Source organism: Oncorhynchus kisutch, unplaced genomic scaffold (genome assembly GCF_002021735.2).
Source record: "Oncorhynchus kisutch isolate 150728-3 unplaced genomic scaffold, Okis_V2 Okis07a-Okis12b_hom, whole genome shotgun sequence".
In the NCBI taxonomy this organism is placed as follows: domain Eukaryota; kingdom Metazoa; phylum Chordata; class Actinopteri; order Salmoniformes; family Salmonidae; genus Oncorhynchus; species Oncorhynchus kisutch.
In genome coordinates this window covers 11145047-11163369 of record NW_022261984.1, presented here as the reverse complement: position 1 = coordinate 11163369, position 18323 = coordinate 11145047, and the positions used below count along the sequence as shown (strand labels likewise).

Sequence of the window (18323 nt, the reverse complement as noted above, 5' to 3'; positions counted from 1 at the left end):
AACGGTACCCCATGTATATAGCCTCCACATTGACTCTGTACCAGTACCCCCTGTATATAGCCTCCACATTGACTCTGTAACGGTACCCCCTGTATATAGCCTCCACATTGACTCTGTACCGGTACCCCCTGTATATAGCCTCCACATTGACTCTGTAACGGTACCCCATGTATATAGCCTCCACATTGACTCTGTACCAGTACCCCTGTATATAGCCTCCACATTGACTCTGTACCAGTACCCCCTGTATATAGCCTCCACATTGACTCTGTACCGGTATCCCCTGTATATAGCCTCCACATTGACTCTGTACCAGTACCCCTCTATATAGCCTCTACATTGACTCTGTACCAGTACCCCTGTATATAGCCTCCACATTGACTCTGTACCAGTACCCCCTGTATATAGCCTCCACTATGCATCTGTACCAGTACCCCCTGTATATAGCCTCCACTATGCATCTGTACCAGTACCCCCTGTATATAGCCTCCACATTGACTCTGTACCAGTACCCCTCTATATAGCCTCTACATTGACTCTGTACCAGTACCCCTGTATATAGCCTCCACATTGACTCTGTACCAGTACCCCTGTATATAGCCTCCACATTGACTCTGTACCGGTACCCCCTGTATATAGCCTCCACATTGACTCTGTACCGGTACCCCCTGTATATAGCCTCCACATTGACTCTGTAACGGTACCCCATGTATATAGCCTCCACATTGACTCTGTACCAGTACCCCCTGTATATAGCCTCCACATTGACTCTGTACCGGTACCCCCTGTATATAGCCTCCACATTGACTCTGTACCGGTACCCCCTGTATATAGCCTCCACATTGACTCTGTAACGGTACCCCATGTATATAGCCTCCACATTGACTCTGTACCAGTACCCCTGTATATAACCTCCACATTGACTCTGTACCGGTACCCCCTGTATATAGCCTCCACAATGTCTCTGTACCAGTACCCCCTGAATATACCCTTGTTTATTGTTATAAACAATACATCTACTGTATGCTTCAGGTGGTTCCTAATAAACAATACATCTACTGCATGCTTCAGGTGATGCCTAATAAACAATACATTTACTGCAAGGTTCCCCAACTGGCTGAATTTGGCCCGCGGGTGGTTTTATTGGGCCCCTCATTTTCTGAACAAAAAAATATATATATATTTTTTCATTGTTGGAGACAGACTGTAAAAAGACCAGGAAAACATCTTAGAAATTATTTTAATTTAGGAAATCTGTTCCCAAGTTTTCTCACACATAACAGAGAGACAACTGTTTGTATTACAAATGTAAGCATGGTTTGAAATGATTGTTTTAGTCATATATTTTGTGGCTTCTTGTGGTCAATTTCCAGTCTACTATTTATTTGTTCCATCCGCTGAAGAAGAAAAAAACATATTTCACTTCCTCTTCTTCTGCTGCTGCTTAGAGGCTACTGCCCCCTCTTCTTCTTCTTCTTCTGCTTGGAGGCTCCTTCTTCTTCTTCTTCTTCTTCTTCTTCTTCTTCTTCTTCTTCTTCTTCTTCTTCTTCTTCTTCTTCTTCTGCTGCTGCTGCTGCTGCTTGGAGGCTACTGCCCCCTCTTCTTCTTCTTCTTCTTCTTCTGCTGCTGCTTGGAGGCTACTGCCCCCTGTTGGTTAGAGCTGGAGGCCTTCTCCCTGAGAGAGAACAAAGTCGGGTACATTTCGTCCTCAAAGTAAGCACAACTTCACTTGTAAAAAGGTTATTGTTTTCATGATTATAATAATGTATAATATACACATGAAATGAGCATCACTATATCTGGTTCTCAGTAGATCAGAAGGATGTTCTGTTGTTTTTTTTAAGAAAGAACCCAAACTTACATTACAACTTGAATGGTTTGCATTTACAACAGCAATGAGACGATGTGTTTGTGGGTGTAACCCCCCCAAAAAAATCCATCTGAAAGTGAAGGTGTCATTTCTATGGTACTTGTGTGGTGTGTATTTGGTGTGTAATCTGTATAAAACGCCTAGACCCCTTTCCAGTACACAACACACTGACGTCACGGACAGATGCACACGACTCTCGTCTGCAGCAAGAAAATGATCACCATCTGCACCCATTCAACAGTCTAAGACTTGTGCTTTTATTACTTCTAAACAAAAAATATTTTTTGGGGGGGTTTATCATATGCTTACAATGATGTTTTGATTCTCGCTTGAACAGATTATATTTGGTTGTGATCTTTGCATCAAACAAAAAAACTATTTTCTATGCAGCAGTTGACAGCTAGAATGCTAACCCTCATTGACATAGGCTGTAGCAAAAGCTATCCAAAGAGCCATTTTACTGGTTGAAGTGTGTTTTTTTTAAAGAATAATGCAGTTGATTTGCGATGATGACACAAACTTTATATTAAGAAGGACATACGTACAAGCCGTAAAATCCAATTATAATAGACATGTACTGTCAAATCCACTCATAAGCAACATGTAAACAGAGGGATTTTTGGGGGCTGCCGTTCTAGAAGAACTCCCTGGTGTTCTGCCACCAACTGGCTGCCATTCTAGAACTCCCTGGTGTTCTGCCACCAACTTTCTGCCGTTCTAGAAGAACTCCCTGGTGTTCTGCCACCAACTTGCTGCTGTTCTAGAAGAACTCCCTGGTGTTCTGCCACCAACTTGTGCACGTCGCCCTCGTAAGGCAATGCTTGGGAGACACAGAAAGGGGTTCTATAGAACCCAGAAGAAAACTAATTCTAAAAGTGTCACTTACTTTGTTGTTACCTGGTTCAAGATGACAACATCCTCCTCCTCGCTGTCACTGTCTGAGATGACCACCACGTCACCTAGGAAATACAATCACACAATAAGATGAGGTGTACTTTGTGGATCGTTAAACTTAAAGAACAGAAAAGTGCCTTTATGCTCACAAACCAACACTCCCCACTCCAGAGGGGCTGGAGGCAATGGGTCAGGCGTAGAGGGGTGTCACCCGGGTGGTGAGTGAGGGATGGGTCAGGCGTAGAGGGGTGTCACCCGGGTGGTGAGTGAGGGATGGGTCAGGTATAGAGGGGTGTTACCCGGGTGGTGAGTGAGGGATGGGTCAGGCGTAGAGGGGTGTCACCCGGGTGGTGAGTGAGGGATGGGTCAGGCATAGAGGGGTGTTACCCGGGTGGTGAGTGAGGGATGGGTCAGGCGTAGAGGGGTGTCACCCGGGTGGTGAGTGAGGGATGGGTCAGGTGTAGAGGGGTGTCACCCGGGTGGTGAGTGAGGGATGGGTCAGGCGTAGAGGGGTGTTACCCGGGTGGTGAGTTAGGGATGGGTCAGGCGTAGAGGGGTGTTCCCCAGGTGGTGAGTTAGGGATGGGTCAGGCGTAGAGGGGTGTCACCCGGGTGGTGAGTTAGGGATGGGTCAGGCGTAGAGGGGTGTTCCCCGGGTGGTGAGTGAGGGATGGGTCAGGCGTAGAGGGGTGTTCCCCGGGTGGTGAGTGAGGGATGGGTCAGGCATAGAGGGGTGTTCCCCGGGTGGTGAGTGAGGGATGGGTCAGGCGTAGAGGGGTGTTACCAGGTGGTGAGTGAGGGATGGGTCAGGCGTAGAGGGGTGTTCCCCGGGTGGTGAGTGAGGGATGGGTCAGGCGTAGAGGGGTGTCACCCGGGTGGTGAGTGAGGGATGGGTCAGGCGTAGCTCAGCGCCCCTGGAGGGATTTGATTCATTTTTGTAGCCTGGTTCCAGATCATTCTGTGCTGTCTTACCAACTATGACCATAGAAGACAGCACAAACAGATCTGGGACCAGACGAGTCAGTTTCACTCACCCAAGGAAAACAAAACTTAGGCAAATAGTTACCCTTCCCCTTCTCCTCATGTCCCTCTTCCAACTCCATCTTCAACTCCACTGTCTCATCTTCCTCCTCCTCCTCCTCCTCCAGACCCCAGGAGTTCTCTAGCCCCTCCCCCACCTGGCCTGTACCTGGGGCAGTTAACACTGGAGAGGGAACGCTGTCCCGCGGTTGGTTAAGGACTAGAGTCTAGAGTAAACCGTGGATCAGTAGCATTGAGAAAACAGAGTACAGGCACACCAAGTCACTCGCCCACAAACAATGACCTTCCCCCTTGGAGAAAATAGAGTCTTCTACTACACATGTATTCAGAGTAACTTCAAGACTTTCTTTGAAAGGATACGTTTGGGGTGGGACCTCAGCTCTCTGGACGATCTCATTGGCCTTCTCCTTGACGTCACTCATTTCCACATGTGACACGTCTGTTTTCAGCGCTGTGATTCGCTCCTGGGGCAACGACTCTGCGAAGCCAAACTTACCCCCAGTTTTTCTGAAATAACCGATATTCAAAAAGAGAACTTTATTGGAATCCAGAAATGAAATGACGCCAAAGTAGCAACACCAGAGTCACGGAGGTTTAAATAAACGGGTTTCCACTCGATAGCACAGCCACAAAGTCAAAATGAACGTTAACGAGACCAAGTTGCTGTGACCCACCTGGCTTTCTTGTCGTTCTCCAAGGCTTTGTTGATTAGCTCTGTGATCTCTGACACTTTGACACTAGCGATCTTACTGCACCTGAGGACCTGTACAAACACAGCATGCTTTAGAGATACAATTCACAGTGAAGTAGCTAGAGTATGCTCGTATCCATCCTGAATATTATCAGCCCCCTGGCCTACCAAAGCCATGGTTATGCGATCTAGACAAGTGTTTAGCATGCTGATTTGAGCGTAGAAAGTGTTGTTGTGGTCGTGGGTTGGCATCCCGGGTCTGCCCGTACAGGGACAAGGATCCAGAGTTGCATTAACTCCCCAGTACCCGCCTGGTCTTTGAGCAGCTGACTATCTCTATGGCCCCCCAGTACCCGCCTGGTCTTTGAGCAGCTGACGGTATCTCTATGGCTCCCCAGTACCCGCCTGGTCTTTGAGCAGCTGACTATCTCTATGGCTCCCCAGTACCCGCCTGGTCTTTGAGCAGCTGACTATCTCTATGGCTCCCCAGTACCCGCCTGGTCTTTTGAGCAGCTGACTATCTCTATGGCTCCCCAGTACCCGCCTGGTCTTTTGAGCAGCTGACTATCTCTATGGCTCCCCAGTACCCGCCTGGTCTTTTGAGCAGCTGACTATCTCTATGGCTCCCCAGTACCCGCCTGGTCTTTTGAGCAGCTGACTATCTCTATGGCTCCCCAGTACCCGCCTGGTCTTTTGAGCAGCTGACTATCTCTATGGCTCCCCAGTACCCGCCTGGTCTTTGAGCAGCATGATGCCTCCACTAGACTGGATGGAGCAGATCTCTCTGTGTTTGTTCATGGCTATCATCAGCAGGCCGTCCATCACACGCTCCTCACGCTCACACGGGTCAACCAACAGGTAGGTCCTGGAGCAGAGAGAGAGGGGTAGGAGAGGGGATATGAGATAGGACATAGAGAGTAGTGGAGAGAAGGACAACAGGAGAGGAGAGAAGGAGAACAGGAGAGGAAAGGGAAGGGAAGAGAGGAGAGAAGGAGAACAGGAGAGGAAAGGGAAGAGAGGCAGTGAGAGATCTGCAATGGCAGCCATCACTGTCTGATAGTGATATCAAACATACAGGTGATCTTATATAACATGGACCTACCCTTGTTGGAAGAAGGAGAAACTGACACAGATGGGCATGTGGTAGATGCTGAGGGGAATGGGGTCTCTCTCCTCTGTACTGTACTGTGGAACAGACACATGAAGGGTTAAATCATTATAAATTGGGGTTGTGTTCATTAGGGCATGCAACAGATGACATTTTTAAAACCTTTTGCAACGTGTGACAAAAATGAGTGTGTCTTATTAGACAAATCCAGGTGGTCCTTCCCTGTTTGTCAGTGTGGTTCCTAATTAACACTACCCAGGGGTGTAATCAATGTCAAAGATTGTTGCCATGGCATTAGTTGTCAATAGCATCACCCCTCACCCTTCCATCCTCACCACAGTGACTTCTTCTCCCTGGATGCCCACATCGGGCCGTCTGAAGTGACAGAGTCCCGCGATGGCAGCAATGCTGGCAGCGTCCATTAGGTTACCATCGTGGTTCAGCAAGTGGACGTCCACCCTAATCTGCCACACCTAGAGATACACTGACACACTAATTACACAGACATTGATCTGTACCACATCTGGAGAGATAAACAGGTAGACAGATGGGCATTATACCTTGGAAGACCAGTAGATATACACTGAGTATACAAAACATTAAAAACACCTTCCAAATATTGAGTTCCTGTCAATTCAGGAATTAAATTGAAATAACAATTATCTTCAATGCTTTTCAATGGAGAACATTTCAAATTGGAATTTGGTTTACTTCCTGAATTGACTGGAATTGAAACCCAATTTGGGGACTTTCGTTCACAGCCTTCATGCCAAACTTCAGGTGTGTGTTTGTGTGTACCTTCTCTCCAGACACCACACACAGAGACTCTGTGTCTATACACTTGGAGTTCCTGAGGCATCTCTCCAGCTGTCTGTTCAGCTTCACCAACAGCTCTGACTGCCTAGAGATAGAGAGAGAGAGATCAAGAAGGGGGAAGGACAACCACGCAGATAAAACATTTTCAGTGATCGTTTTTCAGATGCAATTTACACTATAGCCTTATGAAGCAAAACATAGTAGGACTCTTACCTGCCCATCTCAAATGCTGGAGAAGCCATGGGAGACAGCTCAATGTTGAAGAAAATGAGTCCTTCATTTGGTCGGTTCTCTTTCGGAGTAATGAGCTCACAGGACACTTGGGCCATGATCCTGGAGGTTAGGAACACACCATTTTTTTAATTTAACCAGACAAGTCGGTTAAGAACAAATTCTTATTTACAATGACGGCCTACCCCGGCCAGATACAGCCTGGATTCAAACCAGGGACTGTAGTGACGCCTCTTGCACTGAGATGCAGTGCGTTTGACTGCTGCGCCACTCAGGAGCCCAAACATACAAAGTTAATCTCAAACCGCCCCTAGCACTGTCACCTAGCCCCTAGCACTGTCACCTAACCCCTACCACTGTCACCTAGCCCCTACCACTGTCACCTAGCCCCTACCACTGTCACCTAGCCCCTACCCCCTACAACCTAGCCCCTACCACTGTCACCTAGCCCCTACCACTGTGTCACCTAGCCCCTACCAGTGTCACCTAGCCCCTACCAGTGTCACCTAGCCCCTACCACTGTCACCTAGCCCCTACCACTGTCACCTAGCCCCTACCACTGTCACCTAGCCCCTAACCCCTACCAGTGTCACCTAGCCCCTACCAGTGTCACCTAGCCCCTACCAGTGTCACCTAGCCCCTACCACTGTCACCTAGCCCCTACCACTGTCACCTAGCCCCTACCACTGTCACCTAGCCCCTACCACTGTCACCTAGCCCCTACCACTGTCACCTAGCCCCTACCAGTGTCACCTAGCCCCTACCAGTGTCACCTAGCCCCTACCACTGTCACCTAGCCCCTACCACTGTCACCTAGCCCCTACCACTGTCACCTAGCCCCTACCACTGTCACCTAGCCCCTAACCCCTACCACTGTCACCTAGCCCCTACCAGTGTCACCTAGCCCCTACCAGTGTCACCTAGCCCCTACCACTGTCACCTAGCCCCTACCACTGTCACCTAGCCCCTACCACTGTCACCTAGCCCCTACCACTGTCACCTAGCCCCTACCACTGTCACCTAGCCCCTACCACTGTCACCTAGCCCCTACCCCCTACAACCTAGCCCTTACCACTGTCACCTAGCCCCTACCACTGTCACCTAGCCCCTACCACTGTGTCACCTAGCCCCTACCAGTGTCACCTAGCCCCTACCAGTGTCACCTGGCCCCTACCACTGCCACCTAGCCCCTACCACTGTCACCTAGCCCCTACCACTGTCACCTAGCCCCTACCACTGTCACCTAGCCCCTACCACTGTCACCTAGCCCCTACCACTGTCACCTAGCCCCTACCACTGTCACCTAGCCCCTACCACTGTCACCTAGCCCCTACCCCCTACAACCTAGCCCTTACCACTGTCACCTAGCCCCTACCACTGTCACCTAGCCCCTACCACTGTGTCACCTAGCCCCTACCAGTGTCACCTAGCCCCTACCAGTGTCACCTGGCCCCTACCACTGTCACCTAGCCCTACCACTGTCACCTAGCCCCTACCACTGTCACCTAGCCCCTACCACTGTCACCTAGCCCCTACCACTGTCACCTAGCCCCTACCACTGTCACCTAGCCCCTACCACTGCCACCTAGCCCCTACCACTGTCACCTAGCCCCTACCACTGTCACCTAGCCCCTACCACTGTCACCTAGCCCCTACCACTGTCACCTAGCCCCTACCACTGTCACCTAGCCCCTACCACTGTCACCTAGCCCCTACCACTGTCACCTAGCCCTAGCACCGTCACCTATGCTGCTTTATAGATCTGAAAGGATGGATATATGGCAAAACAATTCTGCCAATCCAATCAGATAGCAAGGTACAGCTAATGCCATACTTGTATCCAGTCCTTTCAGATGTATGAAAACGTAGTGCAAAAGCCTGCAATGTTAGTAACAAGAAAGCCAACTCCACTAAGAATGGCTGTCAACCATTTTCGGTTACTGTGCAACCAAGTGCATTTGGCTTTGCCTGGTGCACCCGTCATCTACGTTTTTAGCAGTAAGCCTTGGGTCTTCTCAACGATCCGCTTTAGATAGGCCAGTAGCTTTGGTTGAGAGTCACTGCTCAACTGTCATTTCTTTGCCTTCAAAGGCAGGAACACTCGCCTCGTCTTCCCCAGGTCAACAAAGCAGCATCCATAATCTGTCCCAAACGAGATCTTGATGCTCCTGTAGTCATAGGTCTGTCTCCCATCCAAGCGCTGCGGGTACACATTATTGAGCGAGATTATGTATCGTAAATATTTATAGCTAGTATAACAATGATGCATCGAAAGATAATTAGCTAGCTAGGTAGCTCAAGTTTACAACAGGTTATGTACAGTGACCCAGAACTCTAACAAACTCTGTAACGTTGGTAGATAGAGATAGACACTGTACAATATTTTAGTTTGGATTCCCACATCTAAATTGGCCATTTATGTCAGCTAACTAGCATATCTGGCTATCTCAGCTAGCACGTTTCATTCACATGGAAAAATACACAAATTGCATCAGCTACCTTTGTTTCTTGAATAGCTTTGAGTAAAAAGTCCCGCTCGCAGTTTGATAACGGCGTATCTCTCATGTTGGCTGTCTATGAATTGTATATTGCTATGCCGGTGTGGTTTTTTGTTAACATGTGTTCACGTTTCAACAATCATCAACATTCATGAACTCTGCTCCGGAAGAGCAACAAAGAAGTTATCACAATAAAAGTAATCAAAATTAGGTATATTTGCTCAAATGTATTACACAATTTTTCAAATGGTAGCAACCATCCACAATGTATTTCTAAAAGTCATAATTATTTAAATAAAATAAGAATTAAAATAATAATACATGTTGGATGTTTATCCAATAACTTGCATTAATTGTCTACTTTTGGACAAATCTGTTTCTGCATGGATTTATCTCACAAGATAACGGACACAAGCTAATTATTTCACAACATTTAAATGACAAATATCTAAACTGTTATGCATTGAGGGGGAGGGGGGGGGGGTGTACATAGAAAGATAGATCGAAAATGAGTTTGTTATTTACAAGGCAGAGCACTTTTATTTTGAAATGGGCACCCCAATGGCGTTCTCTGGTTCAGGCATGCGCAGTGAGCAGAAGTCTCTTCCCGTCATCACCGTTCGAGGGTCTCCACGGTGATCCGTCCATCCCGCTCCTCCAGGCCTCGGTACCCGCGGTTTTACTCCAACTGGGTCGAACGCAGTGAAAATAAAGTTGTTTGAGGTAATTGACGTAGAAAACATCACAAAACTTGGAATATTATTATTTTTCTCCCCCCCCCCCCAACTGCACAAGGTTTGTTTGCTTAATATTTATCTAGTTAGCTACACTCATTCATTCTTCCCTGACAACTGCAACACAACATGTTGTTAGTTTAGCATAGCCATTAGCTGGCTAAACTTAGCTTTCTAACGTAGTGCATTTTTCTCAGACAGGCACGTTTTCTCAAAATGTGAATATGTTTACATTTGACACATTAGGCTTTATGAATATGTCTGAAATGTCGCTGCATTTAGTAACCACATAGCTAGCTATTGATAACGCTCTGCTAGCCCGCTAATTCGCGCCACACGGACCGGGGTTGATAACAAGGGACGTCCGGTGAACTGTCGCGAAAAACGTTGGTTAACTGACGTTACCTAGTTCGTTATTTAGCTTTGCTTGTGCAGTAACGTTAGCTAATGCCAAATATAGCCGACATTCCACATAACTTATATATATATATATATATGAAATAACTTGCTTCCTATAAAAAAAGACGTGATAGAAATATGATGAAAGACAGTTTGCTGATGTCTTGATAATGCGCGTAGCCTGACTTGACAGTTCTAGTAGTAGCTGCAGTAGTCCTAGCTAACAATCCTGGCTCTGTGGAGTTTTGTGGACACTTCTGGTCGGCAGCTGTAGGTTCATTTTGTTGCTCTCTCTCTCGGGGCATATGGGCATCCCCTAGGGAACTGTAGTTTGGCCTGAGGGACAGTGGCTCCTTGCTTTTGTTGGCGACCCACATCCACCTCCCCCAGACGCTCCGTCAATCAGCTCGACGTTATGTTTACTCCAACCCCGAGGGACATTGATTTCGAAAATACTGTATCAAGCCATATTCAACCTTTACTCAATTGTTGCTGGCAATCGTATTGATTCAATATGATGAAATGCGTGTCGAGGTATAATCTGAAAAGTGTCCTGGTCGGCGACGAGTGGATATTTTGCAAGTCATTGAAATGCAGAGAACCATTTTTGCATGGATTCATGAGTCATCTTTGAAACCTGATTTAGGGGGTCTGTTTTTTTTAAATTCAGAAATATATTTTTATTGGAAAAAGCAGAGCCATGTATAATATTTCTCTGGTGAAAGCCATCCATTTCCTTGCATATGGCCAAATTGTAGTACAGTGACAAAACCTTCATTTGTTTTTAGAAAATATTTGTAGATGGAAAGATAGTTTCTGGAAAAGTGCTTTTGAAATCAGAAGTGTATTAACCTTATTCCTGACCTCTTTCTTTGCTTTTCTCTCTCTCTTGGTCCCTCTTCCTCAAATCCTCCATTTCCACCCTTACTTCACATGCTCTCCATCCCCACTGTCACCTCACTCCCTCCTTCTCCCTCTCTCAACCCCCCCCCCCCCACCCACTCCCTTCCCCCCTCCTCTCACATTGTCCGTCCCAACCCCTCACCTCTCCCACCTCCTTTCCCACTCTCTCCTCCCTTCCCCCTACCGTCCATCCCCACTGTCACGTCACTCCCTCTCAACCCCCCCACCCACTCCCTTCCCCCCTCCTCTCACATTGTCTGTCCCAACCCCTCTCCTTTCCCACTCTCTCCTCCCTTCCCCCTACCGTCCATCCCCACTGTCACGTCACTCCCTCCTTCTCCCTCTCCTCAACCCCCCCCCCACCGTCTTCATTCCCCCCTCCTCTCACATTGTCCGTCCCAACCCCTCTCCTTTCCCACTCTCTCCTCCCTTCCCCCCCTCCTCTCACATTGTCCGTCCCAACTCCTTTCCCACTCTCTCCTCCCTTCCCCCTACCGTCTCTCTCCAGATGAAGCTGTGGGGCTGGACGTGTGTGCTGCTCCTCTCCCTCCTGGCTCTCTCTGAGTCCCAGGCTGAAGCTCAGGGTGACCTAGACCTGGAGATGGAGGATGAAATGGAGGAAGCTATGGTGGAAGACATGGTAGAAGATAGGGAAGACTCAGCAGAGATAGAGGCGGAGATGGAAGGGGAGGCGGAAGAAGAGAAGGGAACCGATGCCAACGTCTCCTTCCAGGTCAGTAAAGGGTCAAACGTCACCCAATAGGAAGTAGGATGAACTAGGTGGGGACATTTGAGATGGCACCCTTCTCCCTATGTAGTGTACCACATGTGTGGGGCCTGGTCAGAAGTCGTGCAATCTCTTGGAAATAGGGTGCCATTTTGGATGCATGCCTGGTGTGTGTTTTTTTACGCCCTCCAAGTGTCTCTCTACCCTTTTGAGTTTGAAACCCTCATCATTTGCCTATTCTTTTTGTGTTCCCTTAGCTAGCTAAAAACCTAACTACAACCTCACTGTCATAACCCCAATTTTAGCCGGGGGCCTTCAGGAAATCATGTCAGTAAATGTGTACTAGGCCGAGTCCCGATTCTCCACGGTTCTGGGTTTTATAATGATGATGAAAAATCCCCCCAGACATCTCATTTAAATCCACAACGGGTAGTGTGCAAGTGTACACTTCTGGGAAAAGGGTGAAGAATCTGGAGCCCTACATTATATATCCCTCAGTTTGTTTTCCATTTCACACACAAAGTAATCCCTCCGCCCCATTGGCTGAAACACACAGGTGACCTACAAGACTCCTGTTCCCATCGGAGAAGTGTACTTCTCAGAGACCTTTGATGACGGCTCACTGGACAGGTGGCAGGTGTCAAAGACCATGAAGGAAGACGCAGACGATGAAATTGCTAAATATGATGGTAAGAACCAGACCATTCTTGCCCCCCCCCCTCTACACTCTCCACTTGTGTGTGTTTTATGGGCCCTCACACGTGTCTTTTTGCCAGTGTGTCAGTGAGAGACGACCCTGTTTCTTCAACCACCACTGTTAAGGTCACGTATCCCTGTATTTCTGTTATTACGGCGCTGTCACCCTGTTATTAGTACTGCTGGGCAGTAGTCTCTCTGTTGATGGACCTGGCCCGAGTGCAATGGCACACATGTATTGTGGAAATGCAGTTTAGTTAACGTTGTTAAACTGGAACCTAGTCGTTGTGTCAGTTTGAGTTCACCACCGGACCCCTCTCTCCTCTCCTGACCCCTCTCTCCCCTCCTGAACCCTCTCTCCTCTCCTAACCCCTCTCTCCTCTCCTGACCCCTCTCTCCCCACCGGACCCCTCTCTCCTCTCCTGACCCCTCTCCCCCCTCCTGACCCCTCTCTCCTCTCCTAACCCCTCTCTCCTCTCCTGACCCCTCTCTCCCCACCTGACCCCTCTCTCCTCTCCTGACCCCTCTCTCCCCTCCTGACCCCTCTCTCCTCTCCTAACTCCTCTCTCCCCTCCTAACCCCTCTCTCCCCTCCTGACCCCTCTCTCCCCTCCTGACCCCTCTCTCCTCTCCTGGCCCCTCTCTCCCCTCCTGACCCCTCTCTCCCCTCCTGGCCCCTCTCTCCCCTCCTGACCCCTCTCTCCTCTCCTGACCCCTCTCTCCCCTCCTGGCCCCTCTCTCCCCTCCTGACCCCTCTCTCCTCTCCTGACCCTCTCTCCCCTCCTGACCCCTCTCTCCCCTCCTGGCCCCTCTCTCCCTCCTGACCCCTCTCTCCTCTCCTGACCCCTCTCTCCTCTCCAGGTAAGTGGTCTGTGGAGCAGCTGAAGGAGAATAAAGTACCAGGAGACATGGGTCTGGTTCTGAAGTCCCGGGCCAAACATCACGCCATCGCCTCCCTGTTGGACAGACCCTTCCTCTTCCGGGACGATGCCCTAGTCGTACAGTGAGTTTGACCTTTAACCTCTCACGTTTGACCTCTTGCCCTTTTTTTTGTTTTGTGTATAAAAGTGCATTTTCAAAATGAGCCTTTGAGTTGACTTGAAGCTAATTCATATTAACTGCTGAACGTTTAGAGAAACCTGTGTGCGTTTATCTTAGGTATGAGGTGAACTTCCAGGATGGTATTGACTGTGGTGGAGCCTACATCAAACTGCTGTCAGACGAAGAGGACCTGGATCTGGTACGTTGTTGTTATTACTATAATCTGATCTATGTTGTTGATTAGTCTCAGATCCCAGATCTGTTGGTGTTATTACTATAATCTGATCTATGTTGTTGGTTAGTCCCAGATCTGTTGGTGTTGTTACTATAATCTGATCTATGTTGTTGGTTAGTCCCAGATCTGTTGGTGTTGTTACTATAATCTGATCTATGTTGTTGGTTAGTCTAGTCCCAGATCCCAGATCTGTTGGTGTTATTACTATAATCTGATCTATGTTGTTTGGTTAGTCTAGTCCCAGATCCCAGATCTGTTGGTGTTGCTACTATAATCTGATCTGTGATGTTGGTTAGTCCCAGATCTGTTGGTGTTGTTACTATAATCTGATCTATGATGTTGGTTAGTCCCAGATCTGTTGGTGTTATTACTATAATCTGATCTGTGATGTTGGTTAGTCCCAGATCTGTTGGTGTTGCTACTATAATCTGATCTGTGATGTTGGTTTAGTCCCAGATCTGTTGGTGTTATTACTATAATCTGATCTGTGATGTTGGTTAGTCCCAGATCTGTTGGTGTTATTACTGTAATCTGATCTATGATGTTGGTTAGTCCCAGATCTGTTGATGTTATTACTATAATCTGATCTATGATGTTGGTTAGTCTAGTCCCAGATCCCAGATCTGTTGGTGTTGCTACTATAATCTGATCTATGATGTTGGTTAGTCTAGTCCCAGATCCCAGATCTGTTGGTGTTGTTACTATAATCTGATCTGTGATGTTGGTTAGTCCCAGATCTGTTGATGTTATTACTATAATCTGATCTATGATGTTGGTTAGTCTAGTCCCAGATCCCAGATCTGTTGGTGTTGTTACTATATCTGATCTATGATGTTGGTTAGTCCCAGATCTGTTGGTGTTATTACTATAATCTGATCTGTGATGTTGGTTAGTCCCAGATCTGTTGGTGCTTGACCTTTGACCTGGCTCCCACTTCTAAAGTTAACTCTCTATTTATATGCCTCCGTAATGCTGTACTTGGCTGGTCGACCCACCCAAGGTGGCCTCGTATCGTCTCTGTATCGCTGACTGTAAACCCCGTACCTTACGTTGTGCTGTTCTAGGATCAGTTTAATGACCGTACCTCCTACACCATCATGTTTGTGCCTGATAAGTGTGTAACCCTGTACCTTACTGTTGTGCTGTTTAGGATCAGTTTAATGACAGTACCTCCTACACCATCATGTTTGGTCCTGATAAGTGTGTAACCCTGTACCTTACTGTTGTGCTGTTCTAGGATCAGTTTTATGACCGTACCTCCTACACCATCATGTTTGGGCCTGATAAGTGGTGGAGAGGACTACAGCTGCACTTCATCTTCCGCCACAGGAGCCTCTGACAAAGACCTGGACGAGAAACACGCCAAGAGGCCCGACGTCGACTAAGAAGTTCTACACAGACAAGAAGACTCATCTCTACACACGGGTAGAGGGGGGGGGGGGGGGAAGAGGGAAGAGAAGAGAGAGGAGGGGGGAAGGAGAGAGAGAGGAGGGGGGGAGGAGAGAGAGAGGAGGGGGGACGAGGTGAGAGAGGAGGAGGGGTGGGGGAGGGAGAGAGAGGGGGGGGGGGGGAGAGAGAAGAGGGGGGGAGAGAGAAGGGTGGGGGGAGAGAGAAGAGGAGGGGGTGGTTGGGAGAGAGAAGAGGAGGGGGTGGGGGGAGGAGAGAAGAGGGGGGGGTGGGGGGGATTGAGAGAAGACGGAGGGGTGGGGGGAGAGAGAAGAGGGGGGGGGTGGGGGCGGAGAGAGAAGAGGAGGGGGTGGGGGGAGAGAGAAGAGGAGGGGGTGGGGGAGAGGGGGGGGCTGAATGCTGATTGGCTGACAGCCGTGGTATATCAGACCGTATACAACGGGTTATGACAAAACATTTACTGCTCAAATTACGCTGGTAACCAGTTTATAATAGCAATAAGGCACCTCGGGGGGTGTGGTATATGACCAATATACCACACCCCCTCTGGCCTTATTGCTGAATGACACAGTGGTGTGACTGACAGTACTGACAGTATTGAGAGAACAGAGATGTTTACTACCTGAGGGAGATGACAGCATTGTAGAGACAGAGATGTTACTGACAGTATTGTAGAGACAGAATGTTACTACCTGAGGGAGACTGACAGTATGTAGCGACAGATGTTACTACTGAGGAGACTGACAGTATTGTAGAGACAGATGTTACTACCTGAGGGAGACTGACAGTATTGTAGAGACAGATGTTACTACCTGAGGGAGACTGACAGTATTGTAGAGACAGAGATGTTACTACCTGAGGGAGACTGACAGTATTGTAGAGACAGATGTTACTACCTGAGGGAGACTGACAGCATTGTAGAGACAGATGTTACTACCTGAGGGAGACTGACAGCATTGTAGAGACAGATGTTACTACCTGAGGGAGACTGACAGTATTGTAGAGACAGATGTTACTACCTGAGGGAGACTGACAGTATTGTAGAGACAGATGTTACTACCTGAGGGAGACTGACAGTATTGTAGAGACAGAGATGTTACTACCTGAGGGAGACTGACAGTATTGTAGAGACAGATGTTACTACCTGAGGGAGACTGACAGCATTGTAGAGACAGATGTTACTACCTGAGGGAGACTGACAGTATTGTAGAGACAGAGATGTTACTACCTGAGGGAGACTGACAGCATTGTAGAGACAGATGTTACTACCTGAGGGAGACTGACAGTATTGTAGAGACAGATGTTACTACCTGAGGGAGACTGACAGTATTGTAGAGACAGATGTTACTACCTGAGGGAGACTGACAGTATTGTAGAGACAGATGTTACTACCTGAGGGAGACTGACAGTATTGTAGAGACAGATGTTACTACCTGAGGGAGACTGACAGTATTGTAGAGACAGATGTTACTACCTGAGGGAGACTGACAGTATTGTAGAGACAGATGTTACTACCTGAGGGAGACTGACAGTAGTGTAGAGACAAATGTTACTTCCTGAGAGAGACTGACAGTATTGTAGAGACAGATGTTACTACCTGAGGGAGACTGACAGTATTGTAGAGACAGATGTTACTACCTGAGGGAGACTGACAGTATTGTAGAGACAGATGTTACTACCTGAGGGAAACTGACAGTATTGTAGAGACAGATGTTACTACCTGAGGGAGACTGACAGTATTGTAGAGACAGATGTTACTACCTGAGGGAGACTGACAGTATTGTAGAGACAGATGTTACTACCTGAGGGAGACTGACAGTATTGTAGAGACAGATGTTACTACCTGAGGGAGACTGACTCATGTAACTGTCTGTTTCTCCCCCTCTCTCCCTCCCTCCTTTCTCCCCCCTCTCTCTCCCTCCCTCCTTCCTCTCCCCCCTCCCTCTCTCTCCCCCATCCAGTCCTGAACCCAGACAACAGCTATGAGATCCTGGTAGACCAGAGCAGTGTCAGTCGTGGCTCTCTGCTTCATGATGTGGTTCCTCCTGTTAACCCCACCAAGGAGATAGACGATCCCACTGACTCTAAACCTGAAGACTGGGACGAGAGGCCAAGATACCAGACCCAGAGGCTGTCAAACCTGACAACTGGTGGGTTCAACTTCAACACCACTTTTTTGTGATTTTTTTTTTGGGGGGGGGGGGTCGTGACGAAAAGAAAACCAGGTGTTGGCAGGCATGACTGAGGAAGAGTGTCTAGTTCTGAAGGATTTGTGCTTATATTTTTAAACGTAACTTCTTTAAGGACTGTAGATATAACGCGTCTATTAAAGCTGTATCACATAGCTCTGTAGGCCACCTGACCAAATTCACATAGAAATGTGAGTTTTACACTCCGTGGTCAGTTTATTAGGTACACCACCCCATTCAAGACAACGAGTCACACGTGGTGTGGCTGGTTTTCCTGGCACACGTTCGGTCCCCCTGATTACAATTGAGCAATGGTTTCAACGCCCGAAGAATTCAGGCTGTTCTGGAGGCAAAGGGACCCAGTATTAGATGGGTGTACCTAATAAACTGTCCACTGAGTGTATATCTATCATTGGAAGTCTGATGAAGGGTAGATATGTTCTATATGTGCCATTTCTATGCTTCCCGCCCATAAGTTGAGTTTTTAAAACTTTGTATTTTTTGTCCACCAGCTGTCACAGAGGTTTAGATGGTACAATGATTCTCTACATTTGTTTTGTCACAAACTGAAAATGATGCAAAACTATTGTGATTTTTTTTTTTGCAGCCATGTGATGGTGTTTGTGATTTCTACATATTGTGCCTAATGTTGAGCAACGTGCTTGGTTTTAATGCCAAACCATTTGGCATCTTGTGTTCCAGGGATGAGGAGGCTCCGGCTACGATCCAGGACCCTGATGCTGTGAAGCCAGAGGGATGGCTGGACGACGAGCCGGAGTTTTGTAGCCGACCCGCCGCCGACAAACCAGACGACTGGTAACACACTGAACACACACATCAATAAA

The 18323-nt window shown here is 48.0% G+C and overlaps 1 protein-coding gene and 1 pseudogene across 2 annotated transcripts; one reads left to right on the top strand and one right to left on the bottom strand.

The window, feature by feature from the left end:
- Nucleotides 1–1221: 1221 nt before the first annotated feature.
- exosc9 (exosome component 9) lies at nucleotides 1222–9312 on the bottom strand. 2 transcript variants are annotated; one of them, XM_031815021.1, is made up of 12 exons: nucleotides 9150–9312; nucleotides 8756–8850; nucleotides 6633–6752; nucleotides 6402–6504; nucleotides 5939–6076; nucleotides 5598–5680; nucleotides 5228–5360; nucleotides 4479–4567; nucleotides 4165–4311; nucleotides 3830–3981; nucleotides 2757–2829; nucleotides 1222–1675 (listed from the first exon to the last, which is right to left on the bottom strand). In XM_031815021.1, the coding sequence occupies exons 1-12, from the start codon at nucleotides 9213–9215 to the stop codon at nucleotides 1588–1590; spliced, it is 1287 nt and encodes a 428-aa protein (XP_031670881.1). In that variant the 5' UTR covers nucleotides 9216–9312; the 3' UTR covers nucleotides 1222–1587. The 2 variants fall into 2 exon arrangements, with proteins under 2 accessions (XP_031670881.1, XP_020332278.2); XM_020476689.2 differs by having other exon boundaries at nucleotides 2768–2829.
- A 427-nt stretch (nucleotides 9313–9739) lies between these two features.
- LOC116360047 (calnexin-like) lies at nucleotides 9740–18298 on the top strand (annotated as a pseudogene).
- Nucleotides 18299–18323: the final 25 nt, after the last annotated feature.